Source organism: Acinonyx jubatus, chromosome C1, assembly GCF_027475565.1.
Source record: "Acinonyx jubatus isolate Ajub_Pintada_27869175 chromosome C1, VMU_Ajub_asm_v1.0, whole genome shotgun sequence".
Classification (NCBI taxonomy): domain Eukaryota; kingdom Metazoa; phylum Chordata; class Mammalia; order Carnivora; family Felidae; genus Acinonyx; species Acinonyx jubatus.
This window is the reverse complement of record NC_069381.1, coordinates 160,221,422-160,235,282: the sequence shown is the minus strand read 5'-3', so window position 1 is coordinate 160,235,282 and position 13,861 is coordinate 160,221,422. Positions and strand designations below refer to the sequence as shown.

The window sequence follows — 13,861 nt, the reverse complement described above, 5'->3', positions numbered from 1 at the left end:
TCCCTCCAGGTGTCATTCCCCCGACCTGTTCTGGCAGGTGGAAGAATCAAGAAGTGTGAGGGGCCAGTTTTGCTTCCATTGTCTTTGTCCATCTTGGCTCAGAAACCTCCTCTGCTAGGATCCTTCCAGAAGGGTAACATCTTAGCAATGTTGTAAAGGTAATTCCCATCCCTTATAAAACTTGGCCTATGTGAATAGCTGTCACTTTGGTGGTGGGAAGGAGGGAAGGAAGATTAGGACAGAGTGTTACTAAAAAGTCTAGGGGCCTGGGTGGCTCAGTCGGTTGAGCTTCTGACTCTTGATTTCAGCTCAGGTCATGATCCCAGTGTCCTGGGATCAAGTCCCCTGTCAAGCTCTGCATTGAGTATGCAGCTTACTTAAAATTCTCTCTCTCTCTCTCTCTCTCTCTCTCTCGCTCTTTCTCTCTCTCTCTCTCTCTCTCGGGCACCTGGGTGGCTCAGTCGGTTGAACAGATGACTATAGCTCAGGTCATGATCTCACGGTTTGTGAGTTCGAGCCCTGCATTGGGCTCAGTGCTGTCAGCAAAGAACCCTCTTCGAATCCTCTGTCCCCTTCTCTCTGCCAACACCCCCCCCCCCGTGCTGTCTCTCTCAAAACTAAATAAAACATCTAAAAAAATTCTTGGGGTGCTTGGGTGGCTCTGTTGATGAAGTGTCTGACTTTGGCTCTGGTCATGATCTCACGGTCCGTGAATTCAAGCCCTGCCTCGGGTGGGCTCTGTGCTGACAGCCCAGAGCCTGGAGCCTGCTTCGGATTCTGTGTCTCCCTCTCTCTCTGCCCCTCCCCCACTCACAATCTGTCTCTTTCTCAAAAATGAATAAACATAAAAAAAAATTTTTGTTTTAATTCTCTCTCCTTCTGCCCCTCTCTCCTGCTTGCTGTCTCTCTAAAATAAAAAAATAATAATAAAAGTAAATAAAAAGTCTAATACGTGACCATATTTTGTTCCTGTTTGTTTTGTTTTTACAGATTCATCAGCAAGGCTGTTGAAAGTGTAACTGTCCGAGATGCCCGTCCCTCCCCCTCCGGCGCCCCCGCCCCCACCGACGTTTGCTCTGGTGAGTAGCTCCTCACCATCCATCACTGGTGCGCAGAGCAGGCCAGATGAAGGCAAGCCTGCCATGCATGTATTTGTTTTCAGTGTATTCGCATTCTGGGTAAGTGCTGTGCGGCAGGTTTTCCCAGTGCAGGGTGAGCCAGACCCTGAGATCCCAAAAGGTTGGTTGTTAAAGGTCCCAGGCAATGCCAAGTACACGTGTGGGATGTGCATTCACTGGGTTTCCTTCCCACACACCAGCCCGAGACGTGTTCACAGGGGTTCTGCCGGGTGTGCACTGTTTCCATTCAAATGGACTCGACTTCTAGCCTTTAACTTCTGGATAGGACAGTCCAGAAACCCAGGTCTCTGTATGAAATGCATCCGTTAAAGCTTCCTGCAGACTCACTCTTTTCTTTTTCTCTGCCTTTTCCCCTTTATTCCCACCTGTATTTTTAGCAGATATCATCCACCACCCCCTATCCCCACTTCCCCCATACTCATATCCTGCTTTAAAACTGTCCTTGCATTTAAATGTCCACTTTCCAATGGAATATCTTCACTGGGCTCCTCCTCATCTCTTGATAGACCTGTCCTCAGAAATTAGTGCACCCTCTTACAGGAAACCGGTAGCCCTCCACGTGGTGATACAGAAAGGTTCACAGACACACCCCATCGCCCCATTAACTCCCTCAGCTTGTGAGGCTTCCTCCCCACTAAGGAGCCTCACAGCGATGGGTCCTTCATTTCTCATTTGAGGAAACTGAGGCTCAGGGAGGAAAAGTCTCTTGCCCAGGCTTCCACAGGACACATTTACAGAGTCCATCTGAAGCTGGAACCTAGTTGGAAGAACAATTAGTTGGCTTGTTGCTACTCAGTGTGGTCCTCTGACTGCTGGTTAGGGGCCCCAAGGAGATAGTTACAGAAATTGAGAGTAAGCATGAAGATACACAGCAATTTGACAATAGTATTGTGTCTGTTGTGTGTCTCTTATTTTAACTAATTCATGTTTCTACAAATTAATTGTTACAAAAGTTTCAGTCCAAGATGCATTGGAAAAAAAAATTTTTTTTTTAACTGGTCCCTCACTCAGAGAAGTTTGAAAAGTTCTGATCTGGCTAACATAGCAGGCTTGTTTATCTGTATTTCCCCAAAAGAGTGGTTTTTTACCACTAGCTGGGTAAGTACGTGGATTATTTTTTTTTATTTTAATGCTCATGTAATGATTTTAATGCATGTTCTAAAAATTATAACTAGCACATCAAACTGAGGGTTTAATAGTGAGTTAATTTAAAAGAAAATATTCACCTGAAAAATAGTATAATAGTATAGTGGACTGACTTAATGAAAAATACTAAATAAATAATGCAGGTAGCTGAGAAGATACACAAGTTATACAAGTTGTACCAGAGTGACTGAAATGTATCCTATTAACTCATTTCCATCCATTATTCTGTGACTGAAAGCAAGATCCTAAAGAAATCGGATATAGAGATGAGCAAAGGGAAAGGGGGGTTAGTGGCCATCCTAGGGCACTGTCTAGTGGGACAGTTCAGTTAAGGGTTCTTGACTGCAGAAGTAGCACCCAAGGAGGTTGGGCACCAAGATAAATTCGGAGGCATAACAGGAGGCTGGTGAAAATTGCTGACCCCAAGGTGGTAAGAGAGCCAGTGCTTAACCTCTCTGGGCCTCAGATTGTTTTTTGTTGTTTTTTTTTTTCATCCTTAAAATGAAGACAGGGAATTTTAAAAGTTCTTTCTAAGGGGAACCTGGATGGCTCAGTTGGTTAATAAGCGTCCGACTTCAGCTCAGGTCATGATCATGCAGTTTGTGGGTTCGAGCTCCACATCAGGCTCTGTGCTGACAGCTCAAAGCCTGGAGCCTGCTTCAGATTCTGTGTCTCCCTCTGTCTCTCTGTCCCTCGCCTGCTCATGTTCTCTATCTAAAACAAATAAACATTTAAAAAAATGTTTTTAATAAATAAATAAATAAAAGTTCTTTCCAAGATGTGTTGTTGAGTTGAAAAAAGGTTTCAGAGGAATGGAAGGGGACTCCATTAGCAAAAGTGAACTGTACACATAAAAAGCACATCTGGAAAGGAGCGCTGAGAAGCTGCTGTTAACAGGCTTGCTTCAGGGGTGTGTTGAAGGCAGGTGGGGAAGGGGCACTTTGTTATTTTTTTAACTGAGATATATAACTGGCGAGGAATGTTGTGTACGTTTAAGTCATACAAGGGGTTGATTTGCTACAGTTATGTATTGCGGTGTAATTGCAACCTTAGCTTTAGCTGGCCTCTCTTTCACATCACATAATTATCATTCCTTTTTTTCAGGTGAAAACATTTAAGACCTAGTCTCTTAGCAACTTTGAAGCTTATAATACAGTATTGTTAACTGTAATCACTGTGCTGTACAGTAGATCTCCAGGATGTATTCATCTTGTAGTTTGATTTTGTGCCTTTTAACAGCATCTCCCCAATTTGGGCAAAGGGGCATTTGTTGATCCCACATTTACCCTTCTGCCAAGTTACAGGGAAGGCTGTGGGGTCAGACAGCCAGGGTTTGAATCCTACCTCCTCCCCCTCTGACTAGCTGGGTGACTGGGGCAAATGATTCCACCTCCCTGTGCCTCTATTTCCTTGTCCGTAAAATGGAAATAATGACTCACAGGGTTGATGAGGACCAAATGAATTAATACACATAAAAGTTCTAAAAGCAGTGCCTGGCCCGGGGGAAAAACTATATAAATGATAACTGCTGTTATTATGAGCAAATAATACTCTAATTATTTCAAGACCCTTCCAGCTTAACACAGAGATTCCATGTAGCCTGCTTCCGGGTTTTCCTTAACTTTCCCTCTGCCTCCGACTCTGATACTAAATCGCTGGGTGAGGGCTCCAGCTAAAATGCCCCAGCTTTACCTCTTGTGCCCCTCGCTGGCTCCTCTGGAGTCAGATCCTTCAAGAAGGGCCGGGGCCAACCTAGAAGGTCTCTCAGGTCTGCTGGAAGGACCTTTGGGTTTGGGGAAGCCAAGTGTCCCTGGGGCCAGGCCAGACCAAGCCAGTTTCTACATGTGGCAGACACAGGCACATGCCTACTTCCGAGTCCTGTGTGTTGGGCTTCTCGTGTCCCCACTCCATCAAATAACCCTGAGAAAGTGAGATCTCAATTTCACAGCGAGAATCTTTCCTAGGAATTCTGGAAAAGGGAGAAAATACCTAAACATTTTAAACCACCACCTTTGTCCACCCTGTAATCTCTGTGAGCCAAGCTTTCAAAGGGATTGGACATTAGAAACACCTCTGGCAAGGGACTTCTGGGAACTTTTTGGGATTATGGGCATGTTCTATATCTTCATTGTGGTGATGGTTACATGACTGTGTATGGTTGTCAAACTGGTGGAACTCTACACTAAAAGAGTGATTTTACTACATGTAAAATACACCTCAGGTCTGGCTTAAATTAAAAAGAAAAAAAAAGTCTTCGGCAATATAGAGAGAGGGAATTATTTTCTAAAACTTTGGTGGATTTAAAGAACAAAAAGCTGACCCTCTGTGCTAGAGACCATTTGCCCCTTGCATCAGGTTAGCTCTAAAAGATGTGAAGGAGAAGCTGATCTTCAGGGCACGTTCTGGAGGGTGAAGCCTCGTAGTATCCAGCAGAATCCTCTTAGACTTAAAATTCCCTTCTCGTCTCTTCGCATCCATCCCTGGCTCCGTTGGTTACGGCCAGACTGTGGTCTGAATTTTTAGAGACTTTTATCAGGGACTGACTCTTCCTGCATTAAAAATGAGTGTAATTTATTGCTGCATCTGTTCCCAAATGTCTGGGTCTTAAAAAGAATGACATCGGATCTAAAACTTGTGGAGAATTTACAGCCTATTGCCAAGAACCTCAACAACAAGCTTCCAATACTCTAGCTGTCCCCACCGAGTGTTGTGGTACATGATTTTTAATTCAAGAGATGAATACAAGTGTGCGTGCTCTCCTTTTAGGCCAATACAGAAAAGCCTACCTTGAATAAGTCCGAACAGGCTGGGAGAAATGCCCTTCTGTCTGACATCAGCAAAGGGAAGAAACTGAAGAAGACTGTCACCAATGACAGAAGTGCACCGATATTGGACAGTAAGTGAAAAAAGCTGTTTTCCATGGAGATACATGATTTTTGGCCTAACCATCAACCCAACCCTACCCTTCCAGAAAGATTTTTTTTTTTTTTTTGGTTAACAACAGCTGCAAAGCTAGCAAAATAAGGGACTTGTATCACTCAGTGTAGCCACAGCTCCGGCTTGGGTTCCCTCTAATGCTGCAGGAAGCCAGTATAATAACTCTTTGTCCAAGGCACACACAGCAGAGATTCTCTGAATTATTCACAACACTTTCTGGAAGTTAACCCGTTACTGTTTGCACCGCAGATCAAAAGGCAGCGTGCAATAGGGAAAGAGCCCTAGAATCGGAGGACGTAGGTTTGAGTTCTGGCACATCCTTCCCTTACCATCTCCGAGCCTTACTGTCTTCAGTTGTAAAGTGGAGATAATATGTGTTCTGCTGCTCTCGCGGGCGTGCCGTGAGCATCAAACAAGACCATGCAAAAGTGTTTTGTGGTCTGGAATGTGTCATTCAAGTGTAAGACGCGATTTTCAGGAGCTGGGAGAGAGAGAGGAAATGAGATCACAACTTTGCTTATCTATCCATCATAAGTCTGAGATACTTTCTAGAACAAAGCAGGGTATGTATAAACAAACAGGGCTCCTGTTAACATTTACAACAGAATGAAAATGTACCCATGACTAGAATCCACTGGTAGTTAATAACCAGGCCTCGAGATTGTCTCCTCATGTTCCTAGACCTCTCCACTGCCAGCTAGATGTCCCCAAAATACATCCTACACACACATCCCATTTGGACTCCATAGGAAATAGACTGACTTTCCAAAATCACCAGAGGGAGCCTTGTAGACATTGGAAAGTGATACAGGATTTTAGCCAAGTAGAGGATTAGAAGTGTTTAGGAGGAAGTTCTAGGAAAAGCGCCTAATGGGTAGAGAAGAAAGAAGGCGAGAACATGGGTGTGGAGAAAATGGAAAAGAGGAAGGCCAAGACAAGGCTTTTACATGTTGCTCTGTTACCAGGCTCTGTGTCACAGAGGAGAGAACACCAATCTCCAAAAGCCACTATGGGGTATTTTACCCTTGACTTGACACAGTTACCTCTTAGTCAAAATGCCCACAAAACTGATATGGTATTTTATAACCCCTTAGTCCTCTTGATTGGTACCATGAGATTCTCCTTGAGGGGAGCCCGGCACCACTCATCTCTGGGAAGCCTTGGTCCAAAGCTGTGTGAGTCATGGTGCCTATTTGTGGGGCCAGAGGAGCTCCACAAACTGCCAACCTCTGGGACAGAGTTCAGTTGTTCTCTCCACTCTGGGAAGGGGCCTGGGGCTCGAGAGAGGTAGATGTGAATTCCCCACTGATGTTGAAGAAGACTGCACAGTTTAGTGCCTATTCCTGAATCCACTATTGGAAACTAATTGTGTTCTTCAAGGTCCTCTTCTCCTCCCATTAAATGGAAATAAATATTAGTTCTTCTCCTTTCCAGCTGCTCAATGATGTTTATGAATGCACTTTGCTAGGTGGACACATGATGCAACCCAACGCATGCCCTTGTTGTCCATGCACTTAATGGTCTCCTATATTGTTCCACAGGCTCCTTGCAAGTGGAAAAATCCATCTATAGTTTTTTATTTGTTTCCAACACAAATTTCCCTGGGTCCTATGTCAAAATGTGGACCATGGTTGTATATAACTCTTTTTTTTTTAAGTTTACTTATTTTTATTTTGAGAGAGAGAGAGAGCATGCACGCATGAAGCAGGGGAGGGGCAGAGAGAGAGGGAGAGAGAATCCCAAGCAGTCTCCACGCTGTCAGTACAGAGTCCGATGCGGGGCTCAATCTCACGAACCATGAAATCATGATCTGAGCTGAAATCAAGAGCTGGACACTTAACTGACTGAGCCACCCAAGTGCCCCATACATCCTATAACTTAATTCAGCCTTATTCTGCAGTGTGATTACTAATGAAGTAACCTGGAGCCAATTAGTTATTCTCAACTACTTCAGCTTCTCTATCTGGAAGGTGCACAAATGTTTCTGGTTAAGAAGACTGATGTATGATGTCTGATAGTGATCATCAGTCTCTTTGAGTGCCATGTAAAGGCATCCTATGTAAATACAATATTCTAAAATGTATTATTAATTAATGAATAATATTTAAATGATGTTATTATTGGTAATAATTAAAATTAATTAAAATGTGTACTTTTATATGGAAGCAATTTTGCATACACTTCTAGAAATTATTATTGTAATTTTGTTTGTTAGGTGAAGTAGTCAGTTCACTATCAGACTATTTCTTTTATCAGCAGAGCTCCCATAGGTAGCCCAGAAAGCTCTACATCTAGAAAATATACAGAACTACACAGACTTATGATCAATCTAATCGAGAAAAAAGGAAAACACAAATGAATAAAGTTTAGGACTCAGAATGTAGATTAGTAAGAGATTCAAGCAGGTTTTCTAAAATTAAGGATGCTATGATGAATTTATATGCTAAAACATGTTAAAATCTTAAAGAAATTAAAATTTACCAAAATTCACTCATGAAGCTTCATTGAGCAAGAGAAAAGTTGAAAACTTTATCAGGCTACTTTCTCTCTCAAAAGGTTTAGAGCCAGACAGTTTTATGAGTAAATTCTTCCAGATTTTAAGAAACAGCTCATTCAAGTGCTATACAAATTATTCCCAAACATAGAAAGAGATGGAGAGCTATCTGATAGACTTAATGAGACTAGCATGATCCTAACCTCAGACTTGACCAAGGCAACACAAACACAAAAAGAAAGCTATGTATCAGTGTCCCAGGGGACATGTGCAATGTTTGGAGGCATTTTTAGTTGTCACAACTTGGTGAATGAGGGGTACCTACTGACATCTAGTGGGTAGAGGCTATGGATGCTGTAAACATTCTATAGAGAACAACACAGCCACCCACCACAAAGAATTATCTGAGGGGTTCCTGGGTGGCTCAGTTGGTTAAGTGTCCAACTCTTGATTTTGTCTTAAGTCAAGCCCTACATCAGGCTCTGCACTGACATCAGAGAGCCTGCTTGGGATTCTCTCTCCCTCTCTCTCTGCCCCTTCTCTGCTCTCCCAAAATAAACAAACATTTAAAAAAAATTATCTGACCTAAAGTGTCAGGGGTTTCAAGGTTAAGAAACCCTATTATAGACTTACGATCATAGATGGGAAGATACTAATTAAAACCAAAAACATCTAATTCAATAGTATATTAAAAGAATAATTCACCGAGACCAGGGTTTATCTAATTTTTAACATTAGAAAGTCTACTAAGCCATCATATCAAATCCATATCAGATCATGAATAGGCATTTGATAAAATTCCATGCCATAAGAAAGTCGTTTTTTGTTTTTGTTTTTAAGTTTATTTATTTGAGGGGTAGGGACAGGGCAGAAAGAGAATCCCAAGCAGGCTCTGTGCTGTCAGCGTGGAGCCCGACACGGGGCTTGAACCGATGAATTGTGAGATCATGACCTGAGCCACCCAGGCACCCCCAAGAAAGTCTTAAAAACCTAAAATAGAGAATCCTTGCTGACTGTGAATACTTAGAAGGGAAAAAAAACCTATTTCAAACCAATAGTTAGTTGAAACATTAAAGGTGTGCTCATTAAAATCAGACTGTGGTTGTCTTTAGTTTAACAGTATTAATAATTTATATTGCATAGAAGTCCCGTCATCAGAGTTATTACTTAGATAAACTAGAACTAAGATAAGATACACCGCTATTAGAAAAGAGGAGGCAAAACCTTTATTATTTGCAGACCACATGTCTAAACTACTAAAAAATCCGATAGATGTTTTATAAATTTTAATTTAGAAAATAGCAAAATGGTTTCTTAGATGTCAAATGAAATTTTCTGATGCCAGTGATAACCAATTACAAAAGGGGAAACAATTTCAACAAACAAAAATGTATCAAAGGAACCCTAACAAGAAGATATGTGACCCATATCATGAAAATTATGTATCTTCACTGAGTAAACCAGAATCCATGGGAGAATCTACCATATTTCCAGATGGTCTAAACATCATACAAGTATCAATTCTCCCCTACTAATTTGTAGATTTCATATACTACTCTAGAAAGTTTTCCAGGGATAGAACTTTCAACAATGTTTAACCTCATAAATACAGACATACATACATAAGTATTTTGTCATGAGATCCTTTTTTAAAGAGAGTATAATCATGGCTCTCATACAGATATGAAAAGAACATACGTCAGGGGCACCTGGGTGGCTCAGTCAGTTAAGTGGCTGACTTAGGCTCAGGTCATGATCTCAGGGTCTGTGAGTTCGAGCCCGGCATCAGGCTCTTTGCTGACAGCTTGGAGCCTGGAACCTGCCTCAGACTCTGTGTCTCCCTCTCTCTCAGCGCCCCTCCCCTACTCACATTCTCTCTCTCAAAAAAAAAAATAATAAATAGACATTAAAAAAATTTTTTAAAGAACATAAGTCAGATATTTCATTTAACTCATTAATTAATGAGGGAAGCAGTATAATGTTACCAGTTCAAAGGAGAATTCAAAGTACCACACTCATTAGGCAGATCAGAGGGGAAGTTTACAAATAGGTGCAAAATCCATCAGTAATCAATTTCATGCCACTGAATACAACTAATTTACGTTTCTATGGACAATTATTATCAGTTTTCTACAATTTAAAGAGTTGTAAACTAGCTCAAAGACCTGGAAAATAACCCAAAAGCCTAGACAGGATACTTAGTAATCTTTTTCTTTTTCTTTGTTGTTGTTGCTGTTGTTTGTTTGCCCATTTCAGAATCTTCCACAGTTTTAGGGACACAAATGTAAAATAAAACAAAATCTTTGTACCATCTTAAATTGCAGGGATTGTTTTTTTTTTAATGTTTAAGCCTCCTGTTGGGCTTTATGATATTAAAAATTTGAAATCAACCCATAAAGCCATCAAATAAGTAGATGGTCAAATAAACTACAATATATTCATGTTCTAAAACGCAATGCAGTCCCTTAAACTCATGTTTTCAAAGATAACTTAATGACACGGGAAATGCTAACAAAAAAGTGTTAAGTGAAAAGAGTGGGCTAAAAGCTTTTTAGTGAATCTGGTCCTAATTTTAAGAAAAAAATCCATAGAATAGAAGAGTACTAACAGGAAAGAATACGTCCTAACAAGCGCACTAGTAAGTAGCTAACAAGAAATATACTTAACTTTTTAATTTCTTAACAAGTACTTAGAAATAAGTACTAACAAGAAAAAATACAAAATAACCTCCATTTCCAGGGAGTAAAATTATGAGATATTTTATTTTCTTCTCTCTATTTTTACAGTTTCCTTTCTTCTCACCTCTCATTGTATCTCCCCCCTCCCCCTTTGGACTTTCTTTGAAGATTCTTTTATTTACCAAATCTTAAGATACAGATGTTAACTCTATAGCAGCTCGCCAAGGTGGGGTGTGGGGGTAAGTCATCAGCTATTACTGATTCTCTGGCCGGGGACCCTGTGACTGCCCTGGAGTGAACAGAAACCCCACCCTTTTCTGACCAGGGGTAGGGTGAGTCCTTAAAATCCTGCATTTTAATGAAATCCCAATAGGCCCCCACAGGCCCAGTTTGAGCTGGCTCCCAGTTTGGTCCTCATTGTTTATTGTTTACTTGGACTCAGGCTGTGAAGGACTCCAGTGATGTTTTCGTACATGGTGAAGAGACTGTGTTTTCTTCCTTCCGCAGAGCCCAAAGGCGCTGGTGCTGGTGGCAGTGGTGGCTTTGGTGGTGGCGGAGGTGGCGGTGGCAGTTTCGGAGGGGGTGGACCGCCTGGTTTGGGAGGACTGTTCCAGGCTGGGATGCCGAAGCTGAGATCCACAGCCAACAGGGAGAGTGGTAAGGACAGTTTCTTTCTCACTTAGTAACAAGATGAGGCAGAGTTTGGTGGTTGGAAGGCTTGGCAGCCCTTCTCAGGCACTGTGCCCTTTCAAACATTTTAGGTGGCTTGAAATGTTAACACTGTTTTATAAAAAAGACTCTATGTAGCATCTTTTTTTTTTTTTTAAATCAAAATCAGACAGCTCCATTGAGCTGTCAAGTATTTGCCCAGTGTCCTTGGGGTAACTTGTACTTTTTTGTACTTTTCTAAAGGGTGAGCTAGAGTGGGAAGAAAAAGAAGGAGCAAATGGAACTTGCCGTCCCTGGAAAGTCTGCCTGGTGACCTGGCAAATTCACCTTTCTTTGTGAGGTAGCCTGACCCAGCTGTCTAGTATAGTAAATACTTGTGGGCCACTTTTCAAACACACTATGGAGCATGTTCTATGCAATATAATTACATATTGCACTAAATCTGAAAAGGTGTTTTGCATGACAGACATCTGGCATTTGAGGGCCAGTGATTCTAAATATTCTCTGCAGGGACACAGGGAAATGAGTCCTATAGGACTGTCTTTGAACCTGACGGCAGAGAGAAAAATTGAAAAATCTGGTCATGACCAAATAAAAAACCCTGCAAAGTGCATGAGGCTTGATACATTTTACCATAAAACTTTCTGTATTAATGTTTATTATGCTGGAAGACTTTTCTTTCTAATTCTGTGATCGTTTAATGTCTGCTGGGAAAGTATGATATTCTCACAATCATATGAAGATAAAGCCACTGAATCCTCAGGGTTATCTGACTAGTTAGCAGTTGAATGGTCAAAGTCGAAAAAGAGGCTTGATAACATGAGAGATTCTATCTTGCCAGACCTGCATTTACCTTTAAATTTACTTATTTAAAATCCACTTCAAAAAGGAGGCAGCTGACAAATGCAGACATTCAGTACTTTAACAATAGGTGAAGAAATTAAGGCAAAAGATAACTACAAATAAAATAAGAAAATGAAGGGGTGCCTGGGTGGCTCAGTCGGTTAAGTGTCTGACTTCGGCCCTGGTCATGGTCTCACTGTTCATGAGTTCAAGCCCCACACTGGGCTATCTGTTGTCAGCACAGAGCCCACTTTGGATCCTCTGCCTGCCCCCATCCTCTCTGCCCCTTCCCTGCTCAAGTGCTTTCTCTCTCTCTCTCAAAAATAATAAATAAAATTTAATAATAAAATGAAGATGGAATTTAAGTTCGTGCCCAAAATGGTATACCAGATGTATACATCATCATAGTATACCATCCACATAAGGAATACTAGCTGTGTGATGTATACATGGCTAATAACTGCAGCTTTAATCTGAACTTGGAATTCCAACAGAATTTATCACAAGCTGGTGACACAGAACTATAGCACACAGTCAAGGGAAATACACCTTTTTTCTAGTACCAAAGTTGAAATTAAAAATTCTGTCTAGAGTTCATGTTACTCCACCGTATAAATCCATCCAAATGTTTCTTACTGTGCCTTGGATAAAACCTGAACTCCTCTGGCTTTCAAAGTTCCTTATGACCTGACCCCTGCTGGCCACTCAGGGTCCATATGCTAGGTTCTCCATGTTCACTGTGCCGCAGGCACATAGGCCTCAGTTTTTCACCTTGAAGCTCATTCCCGCCCCAGGGCCTTTGCACCTGCTGGTCCTCTGCCTAAAGCACCTCTTCCTCACCTTTCTATGACTGACCTCAGCTCAAATGTGACATTGTCTGAAAAGCCATCCCCACTCAGCCACCCCATCTATCCTGGCCTTTCCATCTCATCAACCTATTTTAGTTTCTTTTCAATACTTACAACTATCTGAAAATATTTCTATGTTTGCTGGCTTATTATGTGTCTCCCCCCACAAGAATGTAAACCACAGGACAGCAGGATCTTTTCTATTTTGTTTACTCCTCTTTCAGCATGTAGAATAATGGCTGATATACAGCAGGTCCTCAATAAATATTTAGTACCTTAATAAGGTTATGGGTGAGATGGTGGAAGTTTTTAGACTAACCATTTTTTGAGAATTACCTTGGGTTCCAAGAAATTCTGGGGTGGGGGGCGCCTGGGTGGCTTGGTCGGTTAAGCGTCCGACTTCGGCTCAGGTCATGATCTCACGGTCCGTGAGTTCGAGCCCTGCGTCGGGTTCTGTGCTGACAGCTCAGAGCCTGGAGCCTGTTTCGGATTCTGTGTCTCCCTCTCTCTCTGCCCCTCCCCTGTTCATGCTCTGTCTCTCTCTGTCTCAAAAATAAATAAATGTTTAAAAAAAAAAAAAAGAAATTCTGGGGTGGTAGTTTGAATTTTTTCCATAACTTTGGCTCCTTTTGTTGAACCGAAGAAGTTTAATATTAATGATATAATAGAGTTGTTCTGACCTGCCACTGCTGAAATGGAAGTTGACTCAGTAAGGAAAAACACTTGTGTAGTTTCCTCCTCCTTTGCAGATCAAGACCAACCCCTGGTGTTGTCTTTCAATTAAACTTTGACAGTTTCTTTTTCTTGTGTTAGTTCTTTCTTATTTCCGTTCTAATTCTTCCATTACATTTTTACACTTTCTCTTGGGAATTTTGTTCAAAGGGACTAGGTAAGCCCACCCATATGGAGATTTATACATTGGGAAAACTGATTTTTCACCCAACATGGCTAAGTTATTTTTTCAAAGTGGAGAGGTGCAGGCACAGGAGGACAGGGGTGGGGACGGAGAGAAAGAAAATCATTAGCAGAAATCCCATGTACCTGCAGCGTCTTCTCATAATGAATAGGGCTATCTCTCTGGAACCCTTCCCAACTTTCTCCTGGTTC

The 13,861-nt window shown here is 41.6% G+C and overlaps 1 protein-coding gene and 1 long non-coding RNA gene across 6 annotated transcripts in view; one reads left to right on the top strand and one right to left on the bottom strand.

The window, feature by feature from the left end:
* Positions 1-13,861, bottom strand: part of LOC128314068 (uncharacterized) — a 132,372-nt gene that overhangs the window by 51,057 nt on the left and 67,454 nt on the right. The window lies entirely within an intron of this gene.
* WIPF1 (WAS/WASL interacting protein family member 1) overlaps positions 1-13,861 on the top strand; it is a 123,329-nt gene that overhangs the window by 94,238 nt on the left and 15,230 nt on the right. For all 3 annotated transcript variants that reach the window (XM_027055458.2, XM_027055459.2, XM_015086410.3), the window contains 3 exons: positions 991-1,079; positions 5,052-5,181; positions 10,902-11,051. In XM_027055458.2, coding sequence (XP_026911259.1) covers positions 1,029-1,079; positions 5,052-5,181; positions 10,902-11,051 — 331 coding nt within the window. In that variant the 5' untranslated portion in view covers positions 991-1,028. The remainder of the gene's footprint in view (positions 1-990; positions 1,080-5,051; positions 5,182-10,901; positions 11,052-13,861) is intronic.